The 18,910-nt window shown below is 41.8% G+C and overlaps 1 protein-coding gene and 1 pseudogene across 7 annotated transcripts in view; both read right to left on the minus strand.

The window, feature by feature from the left end:
- The window catches only part of Plekha2 (pleckstrin homology domain containing A2), an 83,225-nt gene that overhangs the window by 38,412 nt on the left and 25,903 nt on the right, over positions 1 to 18,910 (minus strand). For 6 of the 7 annotated variants that reach the window (XM_076853849.1, XM_076853848.1, XM_076853847.1 and 3 more), the window contains one exon: positions 18,636 to 18,799. In XM_076853849.1, coding sequence (XP_076709964.1) covers positions 18,636 to 18,776 — 141 coding nt within the window. In that variant the 5' untranslated portion in view covers positions 18,777 to 18,799. Of the gene's footprint in view, positions 1 to 18,635; positions 18,800 to 18,910 lie in introns of those variants that run through there. The other variant, XM_076853851.1, reaches the window with a different exon arrangement.
- Positions 10,593 to 11,511, minus strand: LOC143397304 (small ribosomal subunit protein uS7m pseudogene; annotated as a pseudogene).

The following is an 18,910-nucleotide window of genomic DNA, read 5'->3' on the forward strand; positions in this document are numbered from 1 at the left end:
CCAATCTAATAAATCCCCTTTTTATAATCATACTTCCTGTTGATTCTGTTCCTCTAGAGAACCCTGTTCCTCTAGAGATCCCTGACTAATACAACTAGGTATAGAAGGATCATACCTCAACATAATAAAGGCTATACATGACAAATCCATAGCCAACATTGTACTGGATGCAGAAAAACTGAAAGCATTTCTTCTAAAATCTGAAACAAGTCAAGGGTGTCCACTTTCACCCTCTTATTCAATATAATACTTGAATTTTTTTTTTTTTTTTGTACTGAGGATTGAACCCACAAGTGCTTAACCACTGAGCCAAAATCCCCAGGCCTTTTTAATATTTTATTAAGAGACAAGGTCTCACTGAGTTGCTACGTGCAACTTGAAATTTTAACCAGTGCAATCAGATAAGAGAAAGAAATAAAAAGGAATAATAATAGAAAATGAGGAAGTCAAATTAATCCTGTTTACAGATAATCTTATTCTATGCCTAGAAAACAAATATTCTACCAAAGACTCTTAGAACTAATCAACAAATTCAGGCAAGTAACAGGATACAAATATCAACATATAAAAATCAGTATAAACTATAAACTGATAATGAAGTCACTAAGACATCAGGAAAACAATCTTGTTCACAATAGTCTCAAAAACTAAAACACCAAGGAATAAGCCTAATCAAGGAGGTGAAAGACCTCTACAGTGAAAATTATAAAGCACTGGGAAAAGAAATTTTAGAAGACACAAGAAAATGGGAAAACCTCCCATGTTCATGAATTGGAAGAATCAATATTGTTAAAACAGCCATATTGGGGCTGGGGCTGGGGCTGGGGCTGGGGCTCAGTGGTAGAGCGCTCACCTAGCACATGGGAGGCACTGGGTTTGATCCTCAGCACCACATAAAAATAAATACATAAAATAAAGTTATTGTATCCAACTACAACTAAAAAATATTTTTTAAAAAAGGGCCATACTACCAAAAGCAATCTACAGATTCAGTGTAATCCTCAGCAAAATACTAGTGACATTTTTCACAGAACTAGGAAAAAAATTGTAAAATTTGATGAAAGCACAAAAGACCCCAAATAGCCAAGTAAGTAAAAGTACAATGCTTAGTACTTGATTTAAAAATCCACTAGAGAACCGTAGTAACAAATACAACATGGTATTTTGGTATTAACCTAAAACCAGACACAGAGACCAATAGAATAGAACAGAGGACCCAGAAATAAACTCATACACCTACAACCAAGTGATTCTTGACAAAAGTGCCAAAAAACATATGATGGAGAAAAGTCAAACAATAAATGGTGCTGAGGAACTGTATGTCCACATGTAGAAGATTGAAAGTAGGCCCCTATCTCTCACCCCACACAAGTAACAATTCAAAATGGATCAAAGATCATAATCTAAGACCTGAGACTTTGAAACTACTAGAGGAAAACACAGAAGAAGCACTTCAAGATATTGGCACAGGCAATAATTTCCTGAACAGGACTTCAATAGCTCAGGAAATAAAATCAAGAATTGACAAAGGGGATTAGATCAAACTAAAAAGCTTCTGCACAGCAAAGGAAACCATCAACAGAATGAAGAGTCAACCTACAGAAGGGGAGAAAATCTTTACCAGCTATTCATCTAACAGAGGATTAATATCTAGAATATATAAGGAACTCTAAAAACTTAACAATAGGTGGCTATAGCTATAATCCCTTCAACCCAGGAGGCTGAGGTAGAAGGGTCATAAATCAAGGTCAGCCTCAGCAACTTATCAAGGCCCCAAACAATTTAGCAAGACCTTGTCTCAAAACTAAAAAATATAAAGGGCTGGGGTGTGGCTCATTGGTAAAGTGCCTTTGGGTTCAAGCCCTGGTACAAATTTAAAAAAAAAAATCCAACCAATAAATGAGTAAAAGATCTAAACTAGATCTGGAAAGTACAAATCAGTACTCCCCCCAAAAATGTACAAATGCCCAATAAATATTTGGAAAATGTTCAAAATCTTTAGCCATCATGGAAATATGAATCAAAACTTAACTGATGAGTCCATCTCGCCCCAGTCAGAATGGCTATTATAAAAAAAAAAAATAAACAGGCAAGGATGTGAATTAAAAGGAACCCTTAGACACTGTTGGCAGAAATGTAAATTAGTACAGCCGCTATGGAAAACAGAAGGGAGGTTCCTCAAAGACTGAAATTAGAACTACCATATGATCCAGCTATACTACTCCTGGGTATATCCTCAAAGAAAATGAAATAAACATATAAAAGAGAGACCTGAATATCCATGTTTACTGTAGCACTATTCACAATAGCCAAGTTATGAAATCAGTCTCCATGCCTATCGACAAACCAGTGTATGAAGAAAATGTAATATATATACACAATGGAGTATTATTCGGCCACACAGAAAAATGAAATCATCATGTTTTCCCTCATATGTGGAAACTGAAAAAGACCAGGAGCCAGATACTTCTGTAATCCTAGTGACAGGGGAGGCTGCAACATGAGGATCAAAAGCTCAAGGCAGGCCTCACCAACTTAGAGAGACCCTGTCTCAAAATAAAAAACAAAAAGGACTGGGGGTGTGGCTGGGTTAAATCCCTAGTACCATAAAAAACAGAGTGAGAAAGAGAAAGACAGGTCTTGTCACACCCAGAACAGAGTCCAAAAAAGCAGTCACCAGCTCCCCAAAAGTAAGGAGTGACTGACACGGCCCTAGGAGGGACCATGAGCCACTGTAAGCAAAGACAGAGTTCGTCCAGAATTTGACTGCCAGAAGCAGACCCCTGTTGTATCACTTCATCGTGGCCGAAGGCTCCAGGGATACACAGAGACACAGACCTCTGCCTGAGTCTGCACATCTACCCCCACACTGTTGTGCAGTCCAAGAGAGTGACTTGTGATTGGGGGGATTTGTCCAAGGTCACAAAATTGGTGGCTGAGCTTGACCTAAAGTTTAAGTCTCCTCATTTCCACACCAATGCCCTAGAAGCAGCATGGTGTAATTTAAAAAGCTTGAGCTGTTGGGACTTCTAGCTGTGAAATTAACACTCCATGACTAGAGGCAAGTTTCTTTTCCTATAAAATGGAGATAATAAGCCCTGTGTCATGGGGTGGTTGAGAGAATTACTATGAAAATACATAGAGAGAGTCCAGCACATGGCAGCTCCTATCCCCCTCTGCAAGGCTAATTACAAGATGCAAGTGCCAAGGCTCAGGGTTACTCTTGCATAACTCACTCTCCTCACCCCAACCACAGCCCAAAGGCCTCCAGAGCCCTATCTTGAATTATGAGTGATGAAGCAGGATTGGGGGAACCATTTGGACTCTAACCCACATGTAATGACAGATAAGGGCTGTTCAGATTTCAACTACTTCACCCCCTCCACCCACACTCAAAGGGATGCTCCACCCTCCTCCCCTGCCTCTCTCTGTTCAGCAAGATATAACAGCAGCCCTCCAGGCTCGGTTACCCAGGGGTGAAAGTGTCCACACCCTTCCCACACACATTCTACTCCAGTATACCCTCTCTCTCTCCCCTTCACAAGGAGCCAGGAAAATATTACAAAAGTCTAAAAAAGATGCTTCTCCTCCACTGTCTTCCCCACCCAGAGGGAAACAGATGACACAGGAGAAAACAGCATCAGGATTCCTGAAGTTCGATCCAAAGTGATGCTAACGTCTACTCCAATTACTAGACCTAGAAGACTAATAGTGACAGCTCCCTGCCAGGGTGGCACACAGGCAAACCCAGGCAGAGACACTTACTGAGCAAGGAAGAATGTGCCAATATGGCTGAGCTGAGGGCTGGGCCATCAGATATCAGGATAGAAACACCAGGAATCAGCACTCAGGGAAGGACCGGGTGTCAGACCCACGCAAGCTGCCTCTTCTGGCCACAATTCTGCCTCCTCCAGAAAAGGACAAACTCAGATGCCTCCTCCACTGACCACAGCCTACTCTGACCCCCCTCACTCTGAATTCATGTACACAGCATCTTTTCCAACTTCAGTGCACACCGAAATCTCCTGAAGAGGTTGTTTTTAAAAGTCCAGGCACAAGCTCTGCCCACAGACGGCTGAACTGGAACCAAGTGGAATATGGTCAGAAGACATATATCTTAAAAATACTCCCCAGTGGTTACTAAAAAGGCCCAAGTTTGAGAACTTCTGGTGGACAGGATGAAATCATCTAGCCCTTGGATGCTGCAGTGGTATGTATTTTTCTGGGAGTTGTTTCTCCTTCCTGGATGGTATGGATGTTGAGGACACGACAGGCATATCGAGGTGAGGGCATCTGAGCAGACATGGAGGGGGGACAGGTTAGTGGGGATACACTTTTGTTAATTTGTTATCTTATTTTGGTGCTAGGGATTGAATCCAGGTCCTCGTGCATGATAAACAGCACAGTTTACTATGAGCTATACTCTCAGCCTTTCCCCTGCAAATGGAAGACAGTTTATGTGGATTGCCTGTACAGATTTTTTTTAAATTATTTTTAATTGACACATAATAATCATGCATTTTCATGGGGAACAGCATAACAATTCAATATATGTATACAGTGTGTAATGACCTGGCCAGAGTGACTATGACTAGCATATCCATCACTTCAGACATTTATCATTTCTTTGTGTTGGAAACATTCAAAACCTTCTCTACGAGCTATTTGAAATATACAATTAGTTGTTGTCAATCACAGTTGCCCTAATGTGCTACAGAACCTGAGGAGATTGAGATGGAGTCTCACTATATTGCTCAGGTCAGTTTTTTATGGGGAGATTTTTAACATCCCTGCTCCATCCCCAGTTTTAACTGACCTAAGAGAGAACCCAGGCACTTGTTTATTTTTGGAGCTCCTAAAGGATTTCATGGTGCCACCAGGTTGGAGGAACACTGTTACAGATGCCGGCTGGTCCTGCTGACTGTGCACTGGAGACACAACAGCTGGAGATAGAAGAGGCTACACCCAGCCAGCAGCCCACAGAGTGACCCCAGTTGCTGCACCAGCAGTAATAAGGCAGGAGGAAGAGAAGAGTGGGGTGGGGTGGGGTGGGTAGGGGAAAGGAGACCTCAGTGCATGTGTTGTATGGCTGGCAGTTACCCTGCATGAGGTCTGCAGGTCAGAAGTGGTCTGCACATTTCTTGGACTTATAAATTTTCTGAAAGTAGGGGCACAGGGAAGGTTCCTGTTATGAAGTCACTGCCATGCACAGCTTTTCACTCCAGACCTGAAGGAGCTCACTCCCCATGAGTGGAAAGCATATGACTAATTCTCTTCTATAACCAAGGAAGGAGATGAGGTGCCCATACAGAGATGTGACATATCTCCCACGATTAATAAGACTTTTTGCAGAAACAGCAACATTTCTTGTTGATGCAGAAAAGTTTACCCATGTGACTTCTTCTCCCCTTCCCCTCTACTAGTGAAAGTAATAAAGAACAAAGAAGTGATCAGAAGACCCAACTACAGATTCATAAATTCACAGAATGTCAGTCCCAAAAGGTCTCAATGATTTTCTCTTCATTTAACATGTGAGTCCCCCAAAGCTCAACTGGGGGAACCTCCTCAAGGAGCCCAATGAAGACAGAGCTCACAACCTCCAACATCGATCTGGTGCTTTGGGAAAGCCCAGCTTAAGGAAGAAAGAAGGAAAGTGACATATACTTAAGAGACTAGGTGCACACCCACGATCCCAGTTAGTGGCTGAGGCAGGAGGATCACGAGCTTGAGGCTAGACTGGGCAACTAAGTAAGAACCTGTCTCAAAAAAATAACTAAAGAAAAGGCTAATGATACAGCTCAGTGATAGAGCACCCCTGAGTTCAATCCACAGTACTAGGAGAAAAAAAAGACTATTCTGTGTCATGCATGCTGCTACAGACTTTCACATATGGTTGCTGAATCCCAACAAACCCACTTTACAGATGAAGAAACTAAGAATGCAGCAGGTGAAGCAGCTTGCCCAAGGTCCCAAAGGCAGCAAGTAGTCTAGCCAGCACTCAAAAACCCAACCCTTCTGGATTCCCAAATCATTTATGGCACTTTCCTTGATGCCATGCCACCTCCCATGAAGCATTATCTAAGAGTTGATTATCAATGAAAGACAAAGACAAGAGCAAGACCAGCAGGGTTACACCAAATGAGGCCCTCTACAGTTGCCCAAGATGGGCAGGGCATGAACTAGTCCAACTGGCTCTTGGGTGCCAACCTCCAAAAGACCAGTGATTAAGAGAACAGAAAGGGGGAAGGAAGAAAGATGGTGGAGCCTCCTCAACTCCTAACCTTTTCTTATACCCCCCTGGAATGGCTAGCTGACAACAAGGAACTCAGCTGGTGGTCCAAAAGTAGAGAAATGCCCATGTCAATCCCATGCTCCAACATGGCTGCCCATGAGCTGAAACCACTGCTCAAACCACCAAAGCCAAGACCATCCCAACTCGCAGAAAAGAGCTTGCCTAAACAGACCAGGAGAGGGCTGGGGTTGTAGCTCAGTGGTGACGCACTTGCCTCACACTTCTGAGACGCTGGATTCAATCCTCAGCACCATATTAAATGTATTAATCTCCAACTTTAAAAAAAAAAAATGGAAAAAAAAAAGAGAGAGAGAGACCAGCGTAATAGAATTGCAAAGGAGGAGCACAGCCAACTCTGCCTCACGTTTCATAGCCCCTCCCCCTGGCATAAGAGAATAACCAAGTGGAAAGTAACCATGCTATTCCCAGGAGTCAGGTGCCCTGGGCAGTGGCTGCACGTGCTGCTATGTAGTCCAACACATCTCCTCCCTCCACCCCTTAGTCCACTCCCTGATTCGAACTTCAGGCAATATGAAATGCCTGTAAGCTACTCTCCCCAGTCTCCAGATAAAAATATATATGTAATCTTTCCCTCCCTGAGAAATCAATTCCATATCACAAACTGCTATGTTAGTTTAATGCTCCTAGGACATCTGTCTCTTGTTGATAGGCCAGCACTCGCCTGAGACAGGACGAGCTTCATGATGTGTAAACCTGTTGGCCACCACACCCTGAGTTCCCTGTTCCCTTTACTGACCTCTTCCAACCCTGGCGATAGAGATTTAGAGAACTGCTTAAAGGCCTGGGCTCCAGATACCCTCTAGTCACATGCAGGTCCTGAGACTCTCACTGTTGGCCACCTGGATGATTCTAAAGCCTTAAACTTAATACACCAACTCCTTCACTCCTTTCTTTAACCAGCTTCCCACACATCTGCTTCAAACTCATAGACCATTTCCCCTCCGCCCTCTTATCAGTTACCCTCCCAACTTCCCCATCTGTCAGTGGCCCCACATCCTCTCCCTAGCCAACCAGGTACTAAACTTTTTTTTTTTTTTTTAAATCTTAAGTACTTATAGCTCACTATATTTAAAGAAATATAACTAGATATGTAACTTATTCCTAACAAACCTATAAACAAATAGAAAATTACTATGATATACACACACTGCTGAAAACTGAGTTGGAAAAACATCATTACTTTATTGTGACATAAGGTTATTTTCATGTTTTGTTTATTATTTTGAATTAAGTATTAGCAAAACGTGCAACACAGGAAAAGTTAATTTGAAGTTTTTTCCTCCATAGTCACCTAATAAAGACATCTAATCTTTTTATAATTAGCTGACATACCATCCTAAACCAATTAATTTTATTAGCCTGAAGAAATTAAGTGAAATAAGGTAAAGAAATTCACCATTCATTTACAAAACAATTAGTATATTATTTGTTGTTCAAAGTCAATGAATAATATTGAGCACCTCCTATTTTTCCAGAATCTAAAAAAACATAGTTGTTACCTTATAGGATTCTCAAAACCATTCTTTCAGATAGATAATAGTATATTTAACAGATAAGAAAAATAAGAATCAGACTGATAGGCATCCACTCAACATCACAGGGAGTAATATTCATTATAATGAGTGACAATTTTCAGAAAACATCAATTTTCACATTTGTGCTGTTACCACAAAGTCTTGGCTTTACACTTTTTTCCTTAAAGTTGGATAGATACAGTGTTTTCACTAATAAGATCTTCATTGCTCTTTCCCAAGTAAACAACTTAGTCTTCCTAAGTATCATCATCACCACTTATCTGTAATTTCTTGCTTATAAATTTTAATTAAATATACATTAAGTGGGAATGTATAGTATTATGTATTGCTTTATCTGTTTGGATTTCAAAAATGGCACAGGCATGCACACTTTAGAAACTATACCTATTAGGAAACAGATATGAACTATTATTTCTGAAATATATATATATATAAAATTAACCTCATTAGCTGGGCATGGTGGTGCATTCCTTTAATCCCAGCAGCTCTAAGCTGTAGCAGATGGATTTTGAGTTCAAAACCAGCCTTAGCAATTTAGCAAGGCCCTACGCAACTTGGAAAGACCCCATCTCAAAATAAAAAACAAACAGGGCTGGGGATGTGGCTCAGGATTTAAGTGCCCCGGGTTCAACCCCTGGTACCAAAAAATAAATATATATAAAATTGAAAAATAAATTAACCTCATTAAAGTTTTTGGTTTATAAATATAACTATAGAGGACATTAGGAAGATATATGTATAACACATACATCACACATACCATTTGGTCAGCTATGCAGTGATTCTACTTCACGAACCCTTAGTTCGTCAACAAGCCCATCATTTTCTTCCTTCTTATGGCCTTTAAACCTGCCCCCTCCTCTCAATTCCTACCACTTACCCTCCCCAGATATAGAGGAAGCTCTTGATCAATTCTGAGCTGTCACCTCCAGCCTCAGCTCTCCCTACCTCCCTATCCATCTTAACATCACTGCCAAAACAAACTTTCTTAACAAATGACATCTCTGTAGCACTTGAGAATTTATCAAAGTACTTTCACATACCTTATTTTATTTAACCTTCATAGCAACTATGTTGCAGGTAGACATCATTGATATCATTATTATATATTACAGATGAGGACAGGAGGTTCAAAAAGTGCCTGTTTCCTTAATGAATGTATTCATCATATTGTCCCATGCTTAGCTGACACAATCAGTAGAAATGGACTCCAAAGCAAAATCTAACTTGCAGCCCCTCTCCCAAATATCAAACAGCCTGCTTCATCTTAGAGACACAATTTTAATAAGAAAAATGGCATTCTTTTGTATAAAATTAAATACATAGAGATGTACAAAATAGATATATTAAACAAATATTGAAAGTTAAGGCCTAAAGCAAATGCAATAACATAACCAAAGACAAATTTTAAGAAAACTTAGAACAATTTCACCATGGTCTTGCATTAGTAAAACTTAGTAGATCTCTAGCAAGTATCTCTTTGGTTGCTTGGATTTGAATATCAAGTAGTGCTATTGACACAATTGCTCCAAAGATCTTCTTAGCTATTTATTTGTTTGTTTATTCATTTATTTATTGGTGCTAGGGATTGAAACCTAGGGACTTATGCACACTAAGCACACATTTTACCACTGAGCTACATCCCAGCCCTTAATTTTTTTTTAATTTAGATAAAGTGCATGCTGTTATAAAAGCAAGACTTGCTTAATTTTTTAAATTAAAGTGTTACTAGACAAAATGAAATTCCATATACAGCATTTTATGTTAGTTCTCAAAAAAGGCCACACAATTTTAAATTCTAAAAACTTTAGTTTAATAATAATTTAATCCTTAGAAAGAACTTTCATTTTGTAAAACTTTAGATCTGTTACTTTTTTTTTCATATGGTACTAGGGATTGAACCCAGAGATATCCTACCACTAAGTTACCTCCCCAGCCCTTTTGGAACTTTTACCCCAAAGGATTCTGCATTTTTACTCTAATGAAATATTTTTAAAAAGCACATCAGCAAACCTTTTTTTTTTTTTTCGCTGAAGATCAAACCCAGGACTGGGACAGGACTCTTTTTACTACTGAGCTACACCTCCAAGCTCTTTTTATTTTTTTATTTTGAGTCAGGGTCTCTCTAAATTTTTCAGGCTGGTCTGGAACATATAATCCTTCTGTCTCAGCCTCCTGAGTAGCTGGGAGTACAGGTGTGTGCCACTGTGCCCAACTACATATCAGCCACTCTAATGAACTTTTTCAATAAAGTGTTTTTTTTTTTTTAATCCTCCAGCCAGTTTTTTTTTTTTTTTAAAGAGAGAGAGAGAAAGAGAGAGAGAGAGAGAATTTTTTTAATATTTACTTTTTTTTTTTTTTTAGTTCTCGGCGGACACAACATCTTTGTTGGTATGTGGTGCTGAGGATCGAACCCGGGCCGCACGCATGTCAGGTGAGCGCGCTACTGCTTGAGCCACATCCCCAGCCCCCTCCAGCCAGTTTTAATGAATGGTAGTTCTTACATAATGTGTTACACTAGTTCAGATTAAAGATTTTCTAATAATCATTTCTGATACAAAAATTTCTTCCTCTCATAGTATCCGAAGGCCCACTCTGAGGTGAGAGAAGCCTGGGCCCTGAGTTTCTTGGAGAAAGTCAATAAGTTGACAAAATGTTCTCTCTTTACAAAGAGATGGGACAGGGAGAGCTATTCTAGCCCCAAAGGAAGATAGGCAACAAACATGCTGCCCCATTCTTCTCAAAAGGAACTATATCCTTAACCCACAGGTACTTTTCAAGAGAACAGTAACTCATAAGGTTTTTTTGTTTTTAAATGGCAGAGGCCCTGGGCTCTGAAGGGAACCTTTCCTCCCCCTCTACCACCAACGGTAGTGGGCCAGGGCTCGGTTGGCCTCAGCCATCTTGTGCATATCGTGCTTCCTCTTGATCACGGGATCTTGGTTGTGAAAGGCCTGCAACAGCTCATGTGACAGCTTCTGTGGCATCAATGTCCACCGGTGCTTATTCTTTCGGCATTCAGTGATCATCCACTTCATGGCTAGGAAGCGGCGACGTCGGTCAGCTAGGGGCACAGGGACCCAGTAGAAATGGCCATCCCTGAGGATGGGTACCAGCCCAATTACAGGCTCACAGTTTTTCAGTGCTTGGTGGAAGATGGTGTAGGGGTTGCATTCAATGGCTGCCTGTTCCTCTCCAGAAGCAGCATGGTACTTCTCAAACTGCTTCCTTTTCACAGATTCCAGAGCCTGGTTCATGAGAGATCTGGCCAGTACTTTGTTTCCTCCTTTCATCATCATGTTGGTGAATTTACTCATCACCGGGTCTGCAAACAAGGAGCTTGTTTTCGTCGCTGGGGCAGCTTTGATGAGCTGAGTTTTCTTGAGCTCCTGGTCATATTTCTCCTCCTCGGTGAGCTCTGCCACAGACTTGCGGTAATGTTCCTTGTCAATTAGGGGGATCTCTGAATTCAGCACCGTAGCGGCTCCACCTCACCTGGGTTTGCCTGAACAGTAATAATTTTGGCTCTGTCCCAAGAGGTAGAAGGACCTCCCCCAAACAGGTCAGGAAAGCTTCCTCCCTAGAAGAGGACTGACAGTACGCAGCAAGCCCGGCGCCAAGCCTGACCAGCCTAGCAGAGCCTTCAGTGCAAGGGGCAGCCATCTTGGCCGGCCACGAGGACCCCCTCAATAAAGTGTTAACACGGACAGTTGGTCTGCTAATTACACAAAATCCATGAATATAAAAAATAAAAACTGAACAAAAATAAAGAAATATAAAATTAAATTTAAAAATATTTTAAAACCCCAGAAAAAAAATTTTGCCCAAACTATTGCTGAAAAATCTGAAAGTTATCATGATGCTTATATATGCAGAAGATCTCTCTGGATAGAAAAGCAATACTGGCTGCCCTGCTGAGGGGACTCTGACTGGAAGATACGAGAGGAAGGGAGAAACTTGTCACTATGTCGAACTTTCCTATGCTGAATTTTGAACTATGTACACGTACTGTCCATTTTTAAAAGAACGTTATTGACTGGTTCTTGGCATTTGGGCAAGCTGAAGTACATTATGCAAAGATCTTTTAAATATTGATGGATTTCAACCAAACTTTGCTTAAGGAGATCTCTGATACAGAAGACACAATTTTGTAAATATGCCAGTTTTTCGCCCAATCTTTAAGACAATACTGTCCACTATATACATTAATATACTCTCCTCCCATGCTTGCATATTCTTTCCACTAAAATGCAGCCAAATATAGGTTCTGTTGTCGACACTACTAAAACTCTTTGACCCTATCAATAAAAAGAACTGATTTCAGCTCACTTGGGAAAAAAAGAGAGAGAGAGCAAGCAGAGAGCTTTCATTGGGCTCCCAGATTTACCAGGAGAGATGCAATATTTTGGATATTATGTTGATCCAGAATTCACATGCCCTTTGGAAAGTAAATGCATCTAAGTATTTTTAAAGAAAGAAAAAAATACATCTTACAAAGTACATTTGAAAAGAACAGCAATCTAGTGCAATACCATCCCAGCCTCTGTTTACCCCTCGTTCAAGGCCATATAATTTAGTCTTGTAATTACTTAGCCTCATGGGCATTACAGAGGTTGAACACCAGCATTACTGTGCAATTAAAACATAGTTCATTACTCTGTAGGTCACTTTAATGAAGTAGAGCAGCCCTAATTAAGGAATTTTATCTCTTCCATCATGATAGAGACCAACATTAAGTTAAAATACAACTGCTAAAGGCTAGGGCTCAGTGGTAGAACACTTGGCTAGCACATGCAAGGCACTGGGTTTGATCCCTAGGACAAAAAAAAAAAAAAGAAAAGAAAGAAAGAAGAAACTGGTAGTGCCATAACATCATGAAATTATTTTTAAAGAAAATACAGCCAATGTTTATTTCTAATCAAGAATGATTTGTTTGCATGTAAGATGAGTCAGTTAGAAAGAGATCTGCTGTATAAGATCACACCTATAATCAACAATATGGTGTTGTACACTTAGAAATTTGTTAAAAGGATAGCTCTCATGTTAAATATGCTTACTTCAACAAAAAAGGATTATTTTGTGTGCTTGATGCTGTCAGCATATTGACTTTAAAATGTTTCAGCCAAATCAGTGGTCACAATCAATAATATTGAAAACCTTAATTTAGAGGGGTTCTTTTTAACTAAAACCTCAAATCCTTAATTTACCACATGGATTCTAAATTTTGCGTAAGATTCAAGGCTGTACTTGGTCCCTGCTATGTTGGTTTTTTTGTTTTTGTGATACTGGGATCTAGCTCAGGGCTCGTTAGTGCTAAGCAAGCACTCTACCACTGAACTACCTCCCCAGTCCTTTTGAGATATGGTCTTGCTAAGTTGCCCAGACTGGCTTCAAACTTGTGATTCTCCTGCCTCAACTTCCCAAGTCACTGGTGTTATAGATATGCACCACCACACCTGGCTATCCAATATCCTGGCTACTGTGTTCTGATCCCTGATATTCCCCCACTGCATTCCCCACTAACAGGTACTATTGCTAATGTCCCAAATTCTCTCAGCTCAGCTTCAGGGCCTGCTGGAAGCTATGTGCCCACACATGGAGAGCTGCAGTTAGTGATTGTCCAGCTCGGGCACATCAAAGCCCAACTCTCTAGGTACAACTCTGAGGCTTAGCTCTCCCCAGAACTATCATCAGCCACAAGACTTCCATCTGAGTTCATGCCCTTGTCTGATTTCCTCCCTTCTCTATCCTGTTTCCCCCACTCTCCTAACAATCCTCACGGGAATGTTTTCTTCATGAAAAAGACTTGACTACAAAGCATTGTCTGGGTGCCTGATTCCTCATGTTATGGTTTATAGATATGGTGTCCCCCAAAAGCTCAGTGTGAGGCAATGTAAGAAGGTTGGAGGAAAAATGATCAGGTTATAACCTTAACCTAATCAGTGTACAAATCCCTGATCAGATTAATTGAGTGGGAATTGAGGTGGAAGGGTGTGGCTGGAGGATGTGGGAATTGAGGCCTTGGGGTAGATATTTTGTATCTGAAGAATGGAGTTTCTCTCTGCTTCCTGATCACCACACAAGGTACCTCCATCTGCCACACTCTTCCACCATGTTGTTCCTGTCTCATCTGGAGCCCTGAGGAATGGAACCGGCTGTCTACAGATTGAGACCTCTGAAACCGTGAGCCCACATATAATCTCTTCCTCTTCTACAGTTGTGTGTTTGGGTCCTTTAGTCATAGCAGCAAGAAAAGCTGACTAAAACACCTCATAACAGGGGCTTCTTCTGGGGAACTCAACCTTAAGCACCCCTCTAACCAGGGAAACACAGGTGCCTTCCTCTGCCCCCATAACAACTGTTGTTTCCCTCCTCTTCCTCCTCCTCTGTGCTTAGGACACAGTGGGGACAGCAATCAAACGAGACCCTGTACATGAAAACATTTCAAAACCTGCAAAATGCTCTACAAATGCGAACAATATAAAGTAATAATCACGCTAATCTCACCCATCCTCAAGATCTGGCTCTAGTGTGTCACCTCCTCCTTGAAAGGGTAACCCACAATTCTCCCTACCCCAATTGTGCTTCATCGTCTACCTCCCGACCTGCAATGTAAGCTCCATGAAGCCAGAGACTGTCTTGCACACTGCTGTGGCCCCAGCATCTAGACTGGTGTCTGACACATTAGACAAGTTTAGTAAATATGTGTTAGGTAATATTGTTAAGCTCCAGGATCTCTGACTCTCAGGCCTGCAGAAAATGAAGGGTTAAAAGTCATATTAAGGATTACCTAGACTGTGTATAGTCTAGAAGAGAAATGACTTCCTAAGACACAGATCAACTGAGTGGAGGAGCCAAGGCTACAACCTAGATCTCTTGTCTCCCAAGCCTGAGAACTTCCCATGTGAGACTCCACCTTCAGGCCTTATATCTTCCTCCCACAGGCAGTTGCAAAAGAAAACCCCAACTCTTGCTCCTGAATCAAATATTGACATCTTGATGCCACCTACATCACAGCTACTCCCGAGGCAGGAGACCACTGGAACCCAGAAGTTCAAGGCCAGCCCCGGTAACCCAGTAAGACCTTATCTATTTTTAAAAACAAACAAAAAACATATTTTTAGTTGTAGATGGACACAATGGCTTTGTTTTATTTATTTATTTATTTATTCAATGTGGTGCTGAGGATCGAACCCAGTACCCCACGCATGCAAGGCAAGCGCTCAACCACTGAGCCACAACCCAGCCCAAGACCTTATCTCTTGAAAGAAAAAAAAATCTGGCATGTGGGTGTTGGCATCAATGACAGATGATACCCTCTCTTGTTACAATGATGCGTTACAATTATTAGAGATATATAGCTTTGTGTGTTCTGTTCTCATCTCCCTGACTAAACCTGAAGCTTCCCAATGGCAAAGATCTCCTTGAATTCACCTTCCACATCATCTACAGGACTGAGCACACATATCATAATGACAAATGTGGCTCCAACCCTGGCTCTGCACTTAACCACCTATGTGACTGTGAACAAGGAGGGATAATAATCCCAAGGGCCTGAGATTATCAAGAGGATTTCATGAGATAACACATACAAAGCATTTCACACAATGACTGGTATATGATAACCACTCAGTAAGTAAACTGCAGTTAGTAATTAACAGCAATACAGTCAACAGCTGTAGAGACAGACGGAGTGAACACCAACTACCAGGTAAAGATCGGAGACCTGGGTTCAGAGAATCTCTGCTTATTAATGTCTGTCCAATGATGAAGATACCAACCACATCAGGGTCTCCTTTTCCCTATAAAAGATGTTCAAAGACCAAACACAGTTCTCAATACCTCTCCCCACATCCCCAGGGTGCCCCATGCTGCACAACTTCCTGTCTGAGCTTCTGCCACACTAAGGTAGAGTCCTGAGGGCCCCGTCTTTAATCCCAGGAGGGCAGTAATACCATGCCATACTTCCTAAGGACCTGCCTTCTGACAGTCTCTTTCCCCGGCCCTCTTTAGTTTGCTCATTCGTTCATTTATTGAGAATACATTTATCAAAGCTGGATGCTCTGCATCAAAAGCTAAACGTGACAAGCTCTCTGCCCTCTAGGTCTGAGATCCTCCAGCTTCTTTTTCTTAATCAGAGACTACCACTGAAGGCTTTTCTTTCTCCTGAGGACTCCAAATGACTGTCTCATTATTAGCAATCATGGCAATGGCACTGGAGTCACATCTTCAGGCTTAGAATCCTGGCTCTGCCACTTTCTTATTATATAGCCATGGGCAAACTTCTTCCCCTCTCTGCCTCACCTTCCTTAACTTTGGAATGAGGACAACATCTACCTGTGAGACTCGCTGTCAGAATGAAATGAAAACCCAATGAATTGTGCTTGTCATAAAGGAATAAATGTTTGCTAATACCATTTTACAATTTACCAAAACATGCATTCTCAAATCTGGAGCACTTACTTGGCTATAAACAAAAACAACTAACCCAACAAGAGAAGTAAAATGTTCTAAATTTTCACTATGTATTTCTTTTTAGGCATATGCCAAACCCAGCTAGGAAAATCTAAAAGAATCCTCAGCATAGGGCCACAAGTTCTATTGGTAATTTAAACTCAAATAAGTTTCTAACACAAAAAGCATCCTGAGAACTCAGTTGGCAGGGAAGAGAAACAGACTGCCCTGAACATCAGGGGAACTGCTGCAGAAGATGATCCCACAGAGCCCGGGAGGCACAATATCCAAGGTCAGTGCAGGTTCTGGGCCCAAGTAACAATAACATCAAAAGGTAGGTCACAGTGAGAAAAATCCTAACAGTTGGCAATATTCAAGATCCAAGATAGCGATATTATGGTCCTGGGGTAATCTCTTACTGCCAGCTAGACTCTTGTGGCCTAGGGACTGAAGGAAGGTCTAACTCTCAAGGAGAGGCAGTAAGCAGCAGCTGGGCAGGATGCCCTCAGCAAGTACATTTGGGTTCAGGACAGTGCTAGTAAGGAAGAAGGCATGAAGCAGGTAAATCAAGATGAAAAGATTATCAAAATAACCTTCAAATAACCTCAAATGGGCTAACATGGCAAGTGAGTAGGCAAAGGTACATAAAGTGGGGAAAGCAAAGAGGAAATAAGATCCAGGGATCCTAAGTCCCCCAGGACTCTACCTTAGTGTGGCAGAAGCTCAGACAATTGGCAACAAAGAATTAATTCAAAACCCCTCCAGCAGGAAGAGTACATTAGCATTTCCTTTTACAATGAATCTGTGGACCCAGATGTGGGAACCTGCACAGAGTAAAGATGGAAAATGAGGTAGCAGTGTCTGAAGGCAAACCAGGACCAAAACATAACAAGACAAGCAGAGGGTGTAACAACGTCCATATGCAGGACCCAAAGTGAACCCCCAAAACTGAATGCTCAAGTGAGAATAAGTGATAAAGCTGGAGTAGGGCTCAGTGATAGACCACTTGCCTAGCATGTGCAAGGCCCTGGGTTCAACCTTCAAGAACTGCAAAAAATTAAATCAGAAAAAAAAGAAAAAAAAAAGTAAGTGACAGGGTTTTCAGAGATGTGGGGTGAAATGTGGAGCACAGCTTTAAGTCTTCCTGGAAACAGCAATTCACAGCAGCTTTCTGCATATGGTTTCTGTATCTATAACATTTTTGCTCAGCCATCAAATCCAGAGGACAAATGCCAAAGGTCTCTAGAGGACTGAGCCCTGGATAATGACTTAACAAAGATTCACATGACTCTTTTTCCACATCACATCTTAAAGCAAAAATCTATCCCCCAATACTCAGACCTTCCTTTTTCTAAGCCTCTAACAGAGCCAAATCCCAACCCCCACATCCTCCTCCCTCCCCACATAGCCATGACCCATGATCTTGCTGTTCAGAAGCCATGTCAAGTCCTCACAGCCTCATTCCACCAAACTGCTCCAGGGCAGTGGGAAGCAAAGAGTTAGTAGCACTTCACGCCAGAAAGAAAAAAACAAAAACTTAAGTTCTCAAAGTACAATTTTTTTTTCTAAATCAGTGATGACTGCAGGCATTGCAATAAAAGTTAGGTGGCCCCCATCTTTGTGCCTGTCACAAAATGCTAAGGACACTGACTGTGTCCTTTCCTAGATCAATTACAAAGCCTGGGACTCAGTGTTTTCATCTATAGTGTGAGGAAGCAAAATAGGTGAACTCCAAGGTTACTTCCAACCCAGGACTCTATGGACTTCCTGATTCAGGAGACCATTAAAGCCCAACATTTGTCCACCTCAGGGAACCAGGTCACATTCTCTGCTAGGGAGGGGCCCCAGACTGGAAGAGCAGGAGTAGCCACCAAGCCACATCCCTTACAAGAGGGTAAGAGGAAACACGGCAGTCCTGGGAGCCTGGAGCCAGCCTGGCCGGCCTCTGCCTGACTTTTGCAAGTGTTAAATTCTTGGTGCATGAGAAAAGGCAACAGTTCTAGGTTCAGCAGAGCTTCTTTCTCCCCAGGCTAAGATCTGAGAGGGTTTTGTTTGTTTTGGTTTTTTTTTTTTAATGTTAGCGACTGAACCCAAGACTTTGTGCTAAAAACATGCTCTACCACTCAGCTACAACCCCAGCCCTTGAATTTGTGTGTGTGCCTGTCTGTCTGTCTGTGTATGTATCTTGTGTGCCTGTGTGGCAGAAGGCTTCTCCCTTCTTACTGACCAGCAGGTTTGTGTTGCCAAGAGATGAAGTTCTAATCCCACTTGCATTCCTCCAAGGCAGTGATGGGCAGCCAGTTGCCCTGCCCCTTTTCCACTTAGCCTCTCACCTGGGGGTTGTCCATGTACCATAGAAGGCAGTTGGCCTGGGTGTCCAGAATAAAGTACCTCCGCAGGAACTTGCCGCTGTTCTCATTCTCCTCGATGTCCAGAAACCCACAGATTCGGTTCTGCCGATCCACATAAGGCATTCCTGGGCTCTGCTCACATCACCCTGCATGGCAGGAGGGAGGTGCTGGTGAGGAGGGTGAAGCAGGACCTGTGGGAATCTCACCTCTCCCTGGCTTGACTCACTTCTGCAAGAGGCTGGGTTGGGACACCCGTT

Source organism: Callospermophilus lateralis, chromosome 4, assembly GCF_048772815.1.
Source record: "Callospermophilus lateralis isolate mCalLat2 chromosome 4, mCalLat2.hap1, whole genome shotgun sequence".
Taxonomy (NCBI): Eukaryota; Metazoa; Chordata; class Mammalia; order Rodentia; family Sciuridae; genus Callospermophilus; species Callospermophilus lateralis.